The sequence below is a fragment of the Canis lupus genome, chromosome 7 (assembly GCF_003254725.2).
Source record: "Canis lupus dingo isolate Sandy chromosome 7, ASM325472v2, whole genome shotgun sequence".
In the NCBI taxonomy this organism is placed as follows: domain Eukaryota; kingdom Metazoa; phylum Chordata; class Mammalia; order Carnivora; family Canidae; genus Canis; species Canis lupus.
In genome coordinates, this window is record NC_064249.1 from 18,728,621 (window position 1) to 18,742,204 (window position 13,584).

General features: G+C 36.1%; 1 protein-coding gene across 1 annotated transcript in view; it reads left to right on the plus strand.

Annotated features, from left to right (window-relative positions):
- The window catches only part of HMCN1 (hemicentin 1), a 456,859-nt gene that overhangs the window by 235,675 nt on the left and 207,600 nt on the right, over positions 1–13,584 (plus strand). Inside the window, 7 exon segments of the mRNA XM_025430103.3 lie at positions 1,333–1,527; positions 4,141–4,236; positions 5,579–5,706; positions 7,042–7,186; positions 10,272–10,384; positions 12,249–12,408; positions 13,001–13,169. Coding sequence (XP_025285888.3) covers positions 1,333–1,527; positions 4,141–4,236; positions 5,579–5,706; positions 7,042–7,186; positions 10,272–10,384; positions 12,249–12,408; positions 13,001–13,169 — 1,006 coding nt within the window.

Here is a 13,584-nt window from a genome sequence, read left to right on the forward strand (position 1 = left end):
AATTCTTGGTTTTGGCTCATGTCATGATCTTGGGGTTGTGAGATTGATCCCCCATTGAGCTCTGCACTGAGCCGGAGTCTGCTTGTTCCTCTCATTCTGCTCTTCTCCTCACCCCTCCACTCTGGTGCATGCTCTTTCTCAAATAAATAAAATCTAAAACAAAAAGCAAAATCCCACGTGAGCAGGCTTAATGAATTGCCTCCACTAGCATCCTGTATATTCCTCCTTGTCTGATATCTCATACATCATTACTTATAAGTTCTGGGGATAGACATATTGAGAGCCTCGTCTATTTGGGCTTGCTGACAGCTTTCTCCTATATTGCCTTCCCGTGTTTTCCAAGTTGTGCCTAGGACACATTTCTAATTCTTCCCCTGGCTTCTGTGTTTAGCTATATTATGTGGATAACTGTAGTCTTTTGATCTATAATTTTATAATTTCCTAATCAGATTTAACTCTAAGATATTAAGCTCTCATTATTCTTTTTATCAGATACTATATTCTGTTGCTTTAATTTTATTATTGATTTTCTTTTTTAAATAAGTATATATTTTTAAATTTATTTATTCAGAGAGAGAGAGAGACTGAGAGGTAGAGACACAGGCAGAGGGAGAAGCAGGCTCCATGCAGGGAGCCTGACGCGGGACTCGATCCTGGGTCTCCAGGATCAGACCCCGGGCTGCAGGCAGCGCTAAACCGCTGCGCCACCGGGGGTGCCCTATTATTGATTTTCAAGCTCAAATTCCTTTAACTCAAAAATGTAAAAAAGGTGAAAGGTATTGAGAAGCAAGAATGTGATCTAGAACAAGGGTATAATTTAGAATTAAATACTGTTAGCTGGTTATAGTGATCTATTAAAGAATGAGCTCTGGTATAAATTAAGTTATTTAAAAACTGGAACAAAAGGAGTTAAGTTTTGGAAAATGTCCAGAATATTTCATTACAAGGCAAACATATTTATAAGAAAGTTCAAAGATTTGAGTAGCATGACATAAACTAAAATTGAAAACAAATTTCTAAGATGAAAGATTCTCTTTATTGAAGATAATTCTTGATTTCAGTTTCTACTCTTAAATTCCATTCTCTTTATCATTTATCATTTTAAGGAAGTAGTTGAACTTCTTTGTACCTCTATTCATTTATTAAGCAAAAAATAAGTATTGACTATTTCAATACCATCCAGAAATGCTTAAAGGGTACATTTACAATACTATGTGAACAATATCTTGGTTCAGATTCAATCTGTTGACCATTTAAGAATGAAGTTTGTACTTACTGTGCCTATATACTATCTCAATGACCTTTTCTTTGTTTGTTTTAAATATCTTTTAGCACCTCCAGTTTTCATACAAGAACCTGCTGATGTGTCTGTAGAAATTGGCTCAAACGTGACATTACCTTGCTATGTCCAGGGTTATCCAGAACCAAAGATTAAATGGAGGAGATCAGACAACATGCCTATCTTCTCAAGACCCTTTTCAGTGAGTTCCATCAGCCAACTAAGAACAGGAGCTCTCTTTATTTCAAGTAGGTTAAAGGAAATATATTTTATACAAGTATGTACATATATATTATACATTCATGTTCTATACATAGGGATTAGTATGTTTAAAGTTGTGAATTAATCTTGCCAACACGTTTTGTTCTTTAAAAACTTCTTTAAAAACATTTTGTGTTTGTTGCATTTCCTTTTAAAAGAGTACTGAATTCTTATATCTTGGAATTGTCATAAATGTATTTTATTCAGATGTATGTCATTTCATAAAGGCTTATGAAGCAACGTGACTTCTTCATATCTCACTGTTTCTTATTGCAAATAGAAACACCTGGGCCTCTAGGTGGATAAGTGATCACATTTTATTGACTCTTGGACCAATTGCTGTATAGAAAGATAAAATATTACTAGTAAAAAGGTAACTTTAATGAATTTTTTTGACCAAAAATACATAACTATATGCATAGGGACTCTATATCCTATGGAAGCTCCTTGATTAAAAGTGATATCTACCTGGAGCAGAAAATTGAAAAAAAAAATCATCAAATACTCCAGCATCTAAAAATTTTGCCTATAAGCTATTAAGCATTCAGATATTTGTAAATATTTTGTACTTTTTAAAACAGTGTTCAGATTGTTTAAGTAGTGGCACTAGAGGACCAAAATATTTAGCTGATTAACTGGTTTTTAAAAAGTAATTGCATCTTTGGGGTTATTTTGTCGAAAGCCTCCAATAAGTGATTTCCATGTTTATTAAATATTAAATGTCTATTAGCCACTTCAAGTTCCAAATACAAATTAAACTAATTATAAGTGCTTAAGTATTCAGTTCTGGGCCCGGCTCTGTGGTGAAGACAGAAGTCATATATGGGGTCCCTCACTCAGGCATTTCACAACCCACCATCTAAGTGGATGGCCAAAAAAAATGCCTACTGCGTCAGATTGTGCAGGACCTAGAATGTACAGGTGAAGAAATGCTTTTGGTGAGCTAGAAAATAACCCTCCATGTTTCCCTGTGGAAAAAGGCACATGAGTGTACTATTTCAGAACAATCCCTCTGCAAGGTTGGAGAGATGAGAAGAAAAATGGGGAAGCTCACAGAGTTATGCAAGTAGGGCGATAGTAGTGATGAGAAAAGCCTAACAGGAAATAAATTGGACCTGAAACAAATGAATTAGAGGAGATGTAAAAAGGGAAGAATAAAAAGGGGGAATGTATTGACAAATGGTTGTCCAAGTGTCCAAATTAAACTATCTAGAAGGAAAGTAGTGATTAGAAACAGTTCTCTGTGGTCTTATGTATGTCTACACAAATTAGTCCGCGAGTTGATAACATGAAAAATATCTTGGATAGAAACAATGTGTGCCTTATTAACCAGATGATTTGCTGAACTTTCCTTTGCAAATGAACGCTTGCTGTTGTTGAGAGTGGACACTGCCTGAGTTTACCAGATGCAGTTCTGCCATTATATGCAAAAGATTAACAGAGGAGTAGAAGCTTTGTCACAGCTTTTTATCTGAAATAATACGGAACCGTTTAAAATGGGAAGCTACAATTTTTCTCTGTCAAATCTTATCAGAATACACTGTGCTTATTTAGTTAAGATATTTGCAAAGATCACAGTCATTTCCTATTTAAAATCTTCTGTTGCCTCCCCTCTTGCTCACAAGACAAACCACACTCTTTACAAGGCACCAGACTTTGTCTTTAGCTTGTTTTCTGACTGTATCCACACAGCCTTTAACCTAGTAGTCTTCATTCTGATTCCCCTAACACCCGCCTCAATTAAAAATATTTTGTAATAGCCTTTTAACTATCCTGAAACAAAGTCTATATTTTTGATCTACCCAGAAAATAAAATCTATTTTAATATCTGAAAATAGTACAAAGGAAAATAATCCTTATTAAATAATAAGTATTTTAATAGATAAATACTCTGGCATTTCTGCATAATATACATACATATTGATGTACATCACCATGAATTTGACAGCTCAAATGTAGACTGATAAATATAATTATCATACAATTATAAACAAAGTCATAAAATCTGTGAACTTCCAGTGGGAACATTAGAAGTCTTGCTGGCTTTGGAATAGTTGTTCCTTTCATGAATCTGCCCCTTCATGGCCTCCCCAGTTTTTACCCACTAAGTGCCAGTATACTCCCCCCAGTCATTTGTCCAACTGATTGATATATATATCTTGCAAATCTTCAAAACGCCCCTAGGGTGGTGTTGCAGAATACATTGGTGATGCAACTTTCCATTCCTTGAACAGACCTTGATTTTTCAAGTTATTCTTTTGTTTTTGCAGCCCACTAGGCTTGGACTGCCCTTCCCTGTTCTACCTGCTGTTTAAGGTACAGCTTGTATCCTGCCTCCACTGTGACTCCCCTCCTAACTACTGTATGTGTCATCATTCTCATGTCTCTCTGTGTTCCCACAGCTCATTGCTTGAAATACATATTATAGCATTATCACACTGTGGTTGATAGTTGGTTTTCATGTATGTCTCCTCCCCAACAATGGGAACTACAGAAGACAGTACCCACACATTTTCCACCCACAAATCTCAGCACTGTGCCTGGCACATAGTTATGCTTCCTAGATGGCATTGAATGAGTAAATGATCTCTTCTTTTTAGATTTATGGGCAAATGATAAAGGAACCTATATTTGTGAAGCTGAAAACCAGTTTGGAAAGATCCAGTCCCAGACAACAATAACAGTGACAGGACTTGGTAAGATCAATTAGGTGCTTAGGTATCAAGCTTTTCCAAGTCATCAGACTTCTTTTACTACATTGGCTCTTGCTTTTGCCACTTTAAATAAAAAAACAAAAACAACAGGTAAGTATTTGACTACTAAACTAGCCTCTCCCTCCCCCATCCTATTTCAAATTTCATGGGATGTTAGAACTGGAAATAACCTTAGAGATCATCTGCTCCAAGTTCTTATCTTCCATTTGAAGAAATGAAGGTCAACTTGAATAAATTGATTTAAGTCTAAATATAAATACATACACACAGAGTCATGGCATTCTTTTCTGTTTCCCTTTTTTATCCTTATCATTTTAAGCCCACCTGAATTATCTTTGAAAATAATATGAAGTAGGGATACCATATCATTTATTTCCAAGTGGAAAGACCTAATATGAAGTAGGGATACAGTATCATTTATTTCCAAGTGGTAAGACCTTTGTCTCAATATCTTTATTGAATAATCTCTTCCCACTGATTAAAATACCCATTTGGTCATATGCTAAATTTTAATTCCTATGTCTATTCCTTGGAATTCTATTTTTGCACTAGTACTACATTGTCTAATTTATTATTTTATGTGATTTTTAGATCTGTCATGCCTGTTTCTCATTAAACACATTTATAAAATTTTCTTTCTATATCTTCTTTATTCATCAACATATAATTAAATTTTCTAAATAGAATATCTGGGGATTTCCCTTGATTTGTGTTAAGTTTATTAAATAATTCCTAGAAAAGAACATCTTTCCATCTAAGAGAGTCCACCTCGTTTTATTTGCTGGAGCTGTTATGACAGCCTCCTCATTGATCTTATCCCTTCCTGGTTTTTTCCTTATCCAATAAATCTTAGTCACAATTTTCAGATTAATATTTCCTTAGAATGGTTCTGATGATCCCACTTTTTAGATTTATAAGTACTCTCCATTTGTCCATTGCATACGTTGCACAATTTCTTGGCTTGACAATTTTGTCATTCCATGCCATAGACTAATTCTTTTTACTTTCTCTGCTTCTATGCTATTACCGGCCCTCTTGCCATTCCCTCTGCTTAGAGAAGGGTCTTTTATCTCTGTCTTGCAATTCAAACCCATTTACATTTAAAAATCTTGTTCTTGAGAATTTAGTTTTTTTTAAGAGCATAATTAATAGTCATCTTGGCCTTTTAGAACATTTACCTTCTTGCTTCTCCCTGGGCCTATGTCTCTGCCTCTCTCTCTGTGTCTCTCATGAATAAATAAATAAATAAAATCTTTAAAAGAAAGAACATTTGCCTTCCTTTCGGGTAAGATAGAGTTGATAATACCTGTTTCTCCTGACTTAGTTGCTCCACTCATTGGAATCAGCCCTTCAGTGACCAGTGTCATTGAAGGACAGCAGCTTACTATGCCTTGTGCTCTGTTGGCTGGAAATCCCATTCCAGAACGTCGGTGGATTAAGAATTCAGCCATGGTAAGAACATTATAAATCCGTGCGTTCACATTTCTAATTTTCTTGCATAAGAGACAATTTATTCCAACCGTTGACATTTCAATTTAGTATATATACCAAAATACATTTTGTAAGTGTAACACCAGAACTTTTTTTCAGTATTCAGTTTATGTAGTTTACATTATTTTGGAATTAATAAGGTGGAGAAATAGTCAATCGTGTGGTTTTATAGTTTTGCATTAAATTCAATGCAACTAATAAACTCTTCAAAATATGTAAAAACTGAAGCAAATATAAAATTACTTTTATAGCATTTAAATATTTTCATATCCTCTTTGTAGGATATAATAAATATCAATATTTTCATAAAATTCTTCCATTTATTAATTTTAAACATTATATCTTTTATGAACTATTTGAAAATATGGATCTATTTTGTATCATTGTTTTTTAGTGTATAAATTTGGATTATGAAAGAATGTGAAAAATTTTCACAGTTCTAAGGAATTTTTTTGCAAACATGCTCTCTCTGGCAATAAATTTCCACCTAGTCAAGAGCATTTTTCCTTCCATTTTCCAGGGTAGTTAGACTCACTTTCATTTTGAAGTGCCAATTAGAAATGACTTGACTCCATGGAATAAGCTGTCAAATTATTCATATTTGCGTTAAATCCTAAGAAAAATTAGTAGATCTCACTTAATAATTAAAGGCCCTTACAACAAAGGATGATACTGTTTGAGCACTAAGATGTCCTGTGATTGAATAAAACACATCAATGGCACAGCTGGAGTGATCATTTTTAACAGAAAATATTGCCAACTTTCTCTGTCACAGTTCCTAGATCATACATTGCCTCTGATATTTGCATCTGTCACAGAAAAGGGTGAGTGTTGAGATGAATCACATTCTCTCAGCTTGAATGACTACCTACTTGCCAAAATAAAAATATCAAATGGCTTGCAAGTGGTGGTACAATCTTCTTGAAAAAGAACAAATTAGTGAAAAGTAAAAGTGACTAGTAGAATTTGGTTCTGAGTGATAACAGAGATCAAAGAGACACAAAATAGAGACATCACTTGACTTGTTTCATGTCAAGTGATGTCTCTATTTCATTCCTTTTTCCAACATGTACATAACTCCAACAGATATTAGTAGGTATAATTTTTGGTGGTATATTAGGATGACATACACTTGATTCTACTCTTGGTAACATTTTATGCTCATCATTTTTTACATAAGGGTGTTAAGAATAATTTGTTATAAGACATTTAATAACTCAGTTAAAAAAAACAAATCTGGTTTATGCTTAGGGAACATTACCTTTTAAATTAAGTATGACTTTTTTTTCCTTTAAGTTGGTCCAAAATCCTTACATTACTGTGCGCAGTGATGGGAGTCTCCATATTGAAAGAGTTCGCCTTCAGGATGGGGGCAAATATACTTGTGTGGCCAGTAATGTGGCTGGAACCGTTAACAAAACTACCACTGTGGATGTGCATGGTAAGAGACACACCCATTGTAATTCTTTCCAAACCACGTTCAAAGCTAGGTTTATGTCTCTAAATCAAATAACTCTGTCTTCTAGTTGTAAGAAGTAGATTTTTTCCCTAATTGTTATTCTTAACAAAAAGCCTTATTTCTTGAACACTATTTACATTGTTAAGGCTGTTTCCAGAATTCCCTTTGCTACATACACAGAAAGGCTTTATTGGAAGTCACCAGCTGAGTCTGGCCAAGGGCTTTTGTAAGTGGTTTCTTAATTGATAAAAGTGAGCTCAGTTCTCAAAGAGTTATGTTTAAAAATACATTTTAATTTCAGACAAGCTGAATTTATTATTCCATCCAAATTGCCTTTTCTTTTTGGATTGTGCAACAAGCATGTCCTTACTAATGACCCCTTTGTGTGTTAGCTAGAAATGACCTAAACTTTTCTAAAGGCCACCTCATGTGCTCCAAACAATCTTTTCGCATGTTAGATAAAAGGTCACAAATAAGAATATCCAAAAGCTATCTCTTTTTTCCATTCATGACTAACAGTCACGAACTTTTTACATCTCAATAAATGACAACTTCATAGTTTAAGAAATTGTCATAAATTTTTTTGTATGTTTTCTTTAAAGACTTTGCAACATTGCTTTTTAAAGTGTGCTATTAAAAAATAGTTCTGTGTTCAGAGATGAAAGTAGCACAGAACATTTATTTTTAGTGAATTCATCCTTTTTTTAGGACATGAATTGGAGAATCCGGTAATTTCCACATTTTGCTTGGCCTATGGAAATTGTCAATGGATGCAGACCCTCTTCTTTTTTAACGTCTGTTTCTTTTTTAAGATTTTATTTATTTATTCATGAAAGACACAGAGAGAGAAAGACAGAGACGTAGGCAGAGGGAGAAGCAGGCTCCAGGCAGGGAGCCCGATGTGGGACTTCATCCTGAGACTGCAGATCACGCCCTGGGCTACGGGCAGATGCTCAACCACTGAGCCACCCAGGTGTCCCTATGTCTGTTTCTTATTGTAAATAACCTCCTCTGCCTCTCTCAATCTTATGTGCTGGTTATACCAGCCTCCACCAACATCACATGAGATACTCTTGAAGAAATACTATTTTAAAGAAATATTAAAGTAACACTAAATTATAGTCTAAAAGAATAAATGCATAATGCCAAATTGAATATAATTGTGTTTAACTATTTTTAGAGAAAATCAGTCCATAGATTTCCTGGAGAGTGCTTATGGATTGCCTTGAGACTCGTGTATAGAGATATAATCATGTGACCTCCATAGAATATTGTGTTGAGGATTCTGAGGCAAATTTCTACTTGAGTGAAAGAGTGATATGATCCGCTGGTATGTCTGCCAGATAAGAGGGGTGAGGAGACAGGTGAACCAGTGATATGGTTTATCATGATGCCCTGAGTGTTGACAATTAAAAGTTAAAAAGATCACGACATTGTTTCATCCATCTTAGTCCAAAATGAGTAACTGATTTAGTTACTAAGGTTAAAAAAAATCAACCCAGACATTTGACAGGAGCTAAACTGAGCAACCTTTAGCCAACAAATTAGTTTTGAGTTGGCTATGATGCAATATCACAGGTTCTCCATACCTCCATATTCATGTTCATTAGCATTGCCATGCCTTCATTACTCTGCCTCGCCACTTCTAAGAATACTCATTAAAAGCTCTCAATGACCTGTTCTTAAAAGGATGAATTAATGCTGCAAATATAAATGTAAACTAAAATGGCAAACCCTTCAGTTGACATCTTGATTTATGTCGGTGGACAATCTGGAAAGAAACACCTCTTGCACAGTCAGATGTCATCAGACTTGAAAATGCCTAAATTTGCCACTTTTCCTCATAGCTGTCAAACTTACTTTGTATTTGAGAAAATGGCTTATTCCAGTGTTGCCACAAAATTACAGTAGAGTTGAGAGTTGACTCTTCCATGGTGATTCTGGAAGTTAAATTTGTTGCATTAAAGAGTAGCCTGACATAAAAGTATCTGCGATTTTTGCCAATGTTTTAAAGAAGAAATTATCTAAAGAATAAGCCCAGCCTTAGGAAAATATGAACATATAGCAAAGCTAATTTAAGCCTTCCAGGGAAGTTTTTGCATAGAGATCTCTGGTACCTCTAGTTCTGGCAAACTTCTCCTGAGAGTAATTGTGATAATTCTAGAGAAATTTGACTCAAAGTCAAGAGACACAGTGAGTGCTTGAGCCCTAGGGAACAGCTTCAGTCTCATCTTTCCAGAGGAAGGAAAGGAACACCTGGTATATATGGGGTTTATGTTGTGTTAGTTGTACTATGTTAAGAACTTCCATGTATGGGAGCTTGTTAATCAAATTCATTATTTTGAGAACATTGAGTATTGATAATTTTTCACATGCAAGTTGCCTATGATTAATTGAGATATGCACAAAATGGAATAATTAAGTCTTCCTTTTCCTTTTGCTTCTGCTCATATAATGTTAATTCTTCAGTTGCTTTCTAAAGTCATAGGTATGTTATTTTTCTTAGTGAAAACTACTGACTTAGAATCCAGTATTTTAGTCTTTTAAAAGGCCTTGCAAGTTTTATTGTTGAATTTCTTTTAAGAAAGCAAATCCTTCTTTCTAGGTTAAATTTCGTACCTTGTTATGTTGTTCTTGAGAATGGACAGATATTAAATGCATGACAGTTAAACAGTCCATTTCTCTGGCAGTAGGCTTATGTCAGCTCACTGCAGCTGATTGGGTCATGGACAACAATGAAGGGTATGTATTAAACATGTAACTCTTGGAATGTAATTCTACTTCGAGTTTCCAGGAAAACATGGATTTTCTTCAGTCTTATTTTTGTTAGGAAAGTTAACTTACTAAGCATAATTTACTACTTGATTTTATGTTTTTATTAAATTCTTCAGATTACAGTTACTGTGTTTCCTTTATTACACTCCCTTACAAGTTACCCTACATTTCTATTGGAAAATGTTGTCTTAGCTACAAATATGCGGTATACCCTAAAAATATACAACTTTAAACATATGAGGCTAAATGGAAGAACCGATGCTCAGATTTTGAACATTGCCACCTTTTTCAGTGCTGCCAACCATTCAGCATGGGCAGCAAGTACTCAGCACAATTGAAGGCATTCCAGTAACTTTACCATGCAAAGCAAGTGGAATTCCCAAGCCATCTATCATCTGGTCCAAGGTAAATGACCTATCTAGTGGCGTTTTGTTGTTGTTGTTATTGTTTAAAGATTTTATTAATTTACTCATGAGAGACACAGAGAGAGGGAGGCAGAGACATAGGCAGAGGGAGAAGCAGGCTTCCTACAAGGGAGCCCAAGGCGGGACTTATCCCCAGGACCAGGACCCCAGGATCATGACCTGAGCCACTGAGCCACCCAGGTCCCCCTCTAGTGGTGTTTTTAATGTTCGTGTTATAACAACGTTTGGATATTTTTAGTCATAAATGGAACTTGTGACTGTACCACAGAATTTTATAAAAAGGAAAACCCATGCAGTCATACCACTTGGAAGGAACCTTAAAATGTCCTTAGTGCCATCACCTGTCTGATGCTTGAATGACATTAAGAATGCAACAGTGAACACCAACATAACACATTCTGTACACCAGGAACCATTCTAAACACTGCATGCTATAGCAGATCCTTTTTTATGCTTGCCACATCCCGTCAGCCCTTGTGATTTTCAGCGCAGCTCTGGTGGACAGCTCCATGCTTTCTTCCAGAATCATATTTTGTGCATGTGCCTCTCTGGTTTTTGGACTCAGGGCTTGCTCAGAAGGCCACTCAGCCTGAGATCAGGCAGCCAGGAAGTGTAGGGGCATTAACACCTTTGGGGAGCAGGTGTCCTATGTAAATGACCTGCTTCTCATCCCTCAGAAGTATATTTCTGGGTTGCTTCTACATAGTTTCTCAAAGGATCCCCAACACACAGAAGCTTATCAGCCCAGCCACAGAGGAAACAAGAACCCTGAAATCCTTTTTAGCTTTCCTTCCTTCTGTGCCCCACTCTCTCACCTGTCTGCTCGAGACTCTGGGGATCACTTTCCAACTAAACTTCTTGCCTCCAAATCTTTGCCTCAGACCCTGTTCTTTTAGAAAGCCAAAAAAAAGTTCTATATGAATTCATTTATTCCCCTCTATGTTGCTATCATGAAGTTGTCTGGCTTTTACTTGTATTCTTGCAGTGAGGAAAAACCCATTTCGGAGGAATTCCTTTTTGTCTTTGAACAGTCATGAAAATAGCACATTTTATGAAAATTAATTTAAATCTGGCATATATTGGTAATATAAAAGCTTGGCATAAAAACAAGCTGTGGCATTTGTATAATTAGCATCACAACCAATGTATCTTACCATACCATCTAATTTTATATATCTAAAAAGCTCTGAAATATAAAGAAGTTGGTGCTGACATCTGTAAATGAAATAAAAAGGTTAAGATTTCTGCATTGTGGACACAAAAATATCATGGTGAAGCCAATCCCCAAACTGCACAGTGTCTAGTACTGTGTAGAAATTTAAGGCATTTTAGGAAAATATAAAAATGAAAGGCCAGGGTGACCTTTGTGCTGTGATAAAGTGCAGAGGTGAAGAGTTTCGACTGCCAGGGTTCAAGTCCCAGCTCTACCACTGACTGAATGTTATACTCCACATCATCCCCAAGCTTTTATCTGTAAAATGGGGGTTGTGGCATTTCCTGCTCTTACGATTGTTTTGAACATGAAAATAGTTAATTCATGCGAAGTGCTTGAAACAGTGTGTGGCTTAGCAGAAGCATCATCCCATTCATTACCATTATCATTACCATTATTCTCTCCCTTTTTAAATAGCTCTGGAACAAAGGGGATGTGGTTCAGTAGGAAGAAATACCACCTTTGGTTTCTTTGCTTCATTTTTCATACAAATCATTCTCTTCAAATTAGCATTTTTTAAAATCTAGTATTTTCCCCCTTGAGATTCTTTTCCTTCCTCTCTTCCATTTCAGACATTAAGTCACTCCTTTATTATCTTACAAAACACTTTGCTCTCTGTTGTATTTTGCAGAAGGGCGAGCTGATTTCCACCAGCAGTGCTAAGTTTTCTGCAGGGGCTGATGGAAGTTTGTATGTGGTGTCACCTGGGGGTGAAGAGAGCGGTGAGTATGTCTGCACCGCCACCAATGCAGCCGGCTACGCCAAGAGAAAAGTGCAGCTGACTGTCTATGGTGAGAGCCCCTGGAGGAATGTTTTTCTTTGACACTGTCTGCTGGCGCCAAAACTCACATTTCTCTCCCAAATCATATTACTAGGGGCTGTTCTCCTAAAGTGAACTATGTTTACAAAACGCATTTTTACTGCCAACCAGCATCTCCTTTGCTTCGATTCTGATTTAAAGGCAGAGTAATTGTATAGCCATTCGGAAAAATTTTATGGTGTTTTACCAAGGAGTATGCTTATTGCACCCAACCAGCGTCAGAAACACTCGTTAGTTGAAACTCCTAGCAAAGCCAAACCTCAGCTATGTCTTGGTTAGCACTCTGCCTTGAGGGGTTACTTTTACAGATGGCAGACTCTTTAAAAGGGCATTTCAGCTGACCTCTTCATTATGTTCTGAAAGGAAGAGCTAAAAAGGGAAACTTTCTGGTCATTTTTTTTCCTGCTCTCATTATAATTGTGTTCGTGGAAAGTTTTAGATATGCCCTGAAATTTTGGAATAGGCAGCATCTTTTGTACATTTTTAAAGAACATTAGTAGTCCGCATTTGTACGTTAAATGCTTTCAATGTACTATTTCCTTTCCCAAACGTGTTTATTTTAGTAAGGCCCAGAGTATTTGGAGACCAACGAGGACTGTCCCAGGATAAGCCTGTTGAGATCTCCGTCCTTGCAGGGGAAGAGGTGACACTTCCATGTGAAGTGAAGAGCATACCCCCACCCATCATTACCTGGGCCAAAGAGACCCAGCTCATCTCTCCCTTCTCTCCAAGGTAGGGCATCTGGGATGAATCTTGAGATGCAAAAAACATAATCTCTTGGGGGCAGATGGCTATATCTATTCAGGTTTTTAAATGTTTCAAAAAATAACTTAAATTTGAGATAATTCACACATAAATCTGAGCCTAAAGAAAATATATATACCTTCTAGATCACTCTTTAGTATTAGAAATGCTAGCACCCAGCTTTGACATAATTTCCCACGAGTGCATAGTACATGGTAGCTATTGAAATGGAGCATATTTGTATGTAGATTTGTGTTAGTAGAAGTGCATAGTACACATAGCATCTCGTTAATCCCATAGGAACAGTAAAACACAACGACTACTTTAATATCTAAGGTTTGACTTTCATTAGATGGTTTTGTAAAAATCTTCTTGATTAAACCCTTACAGATTTAAAAGTCCA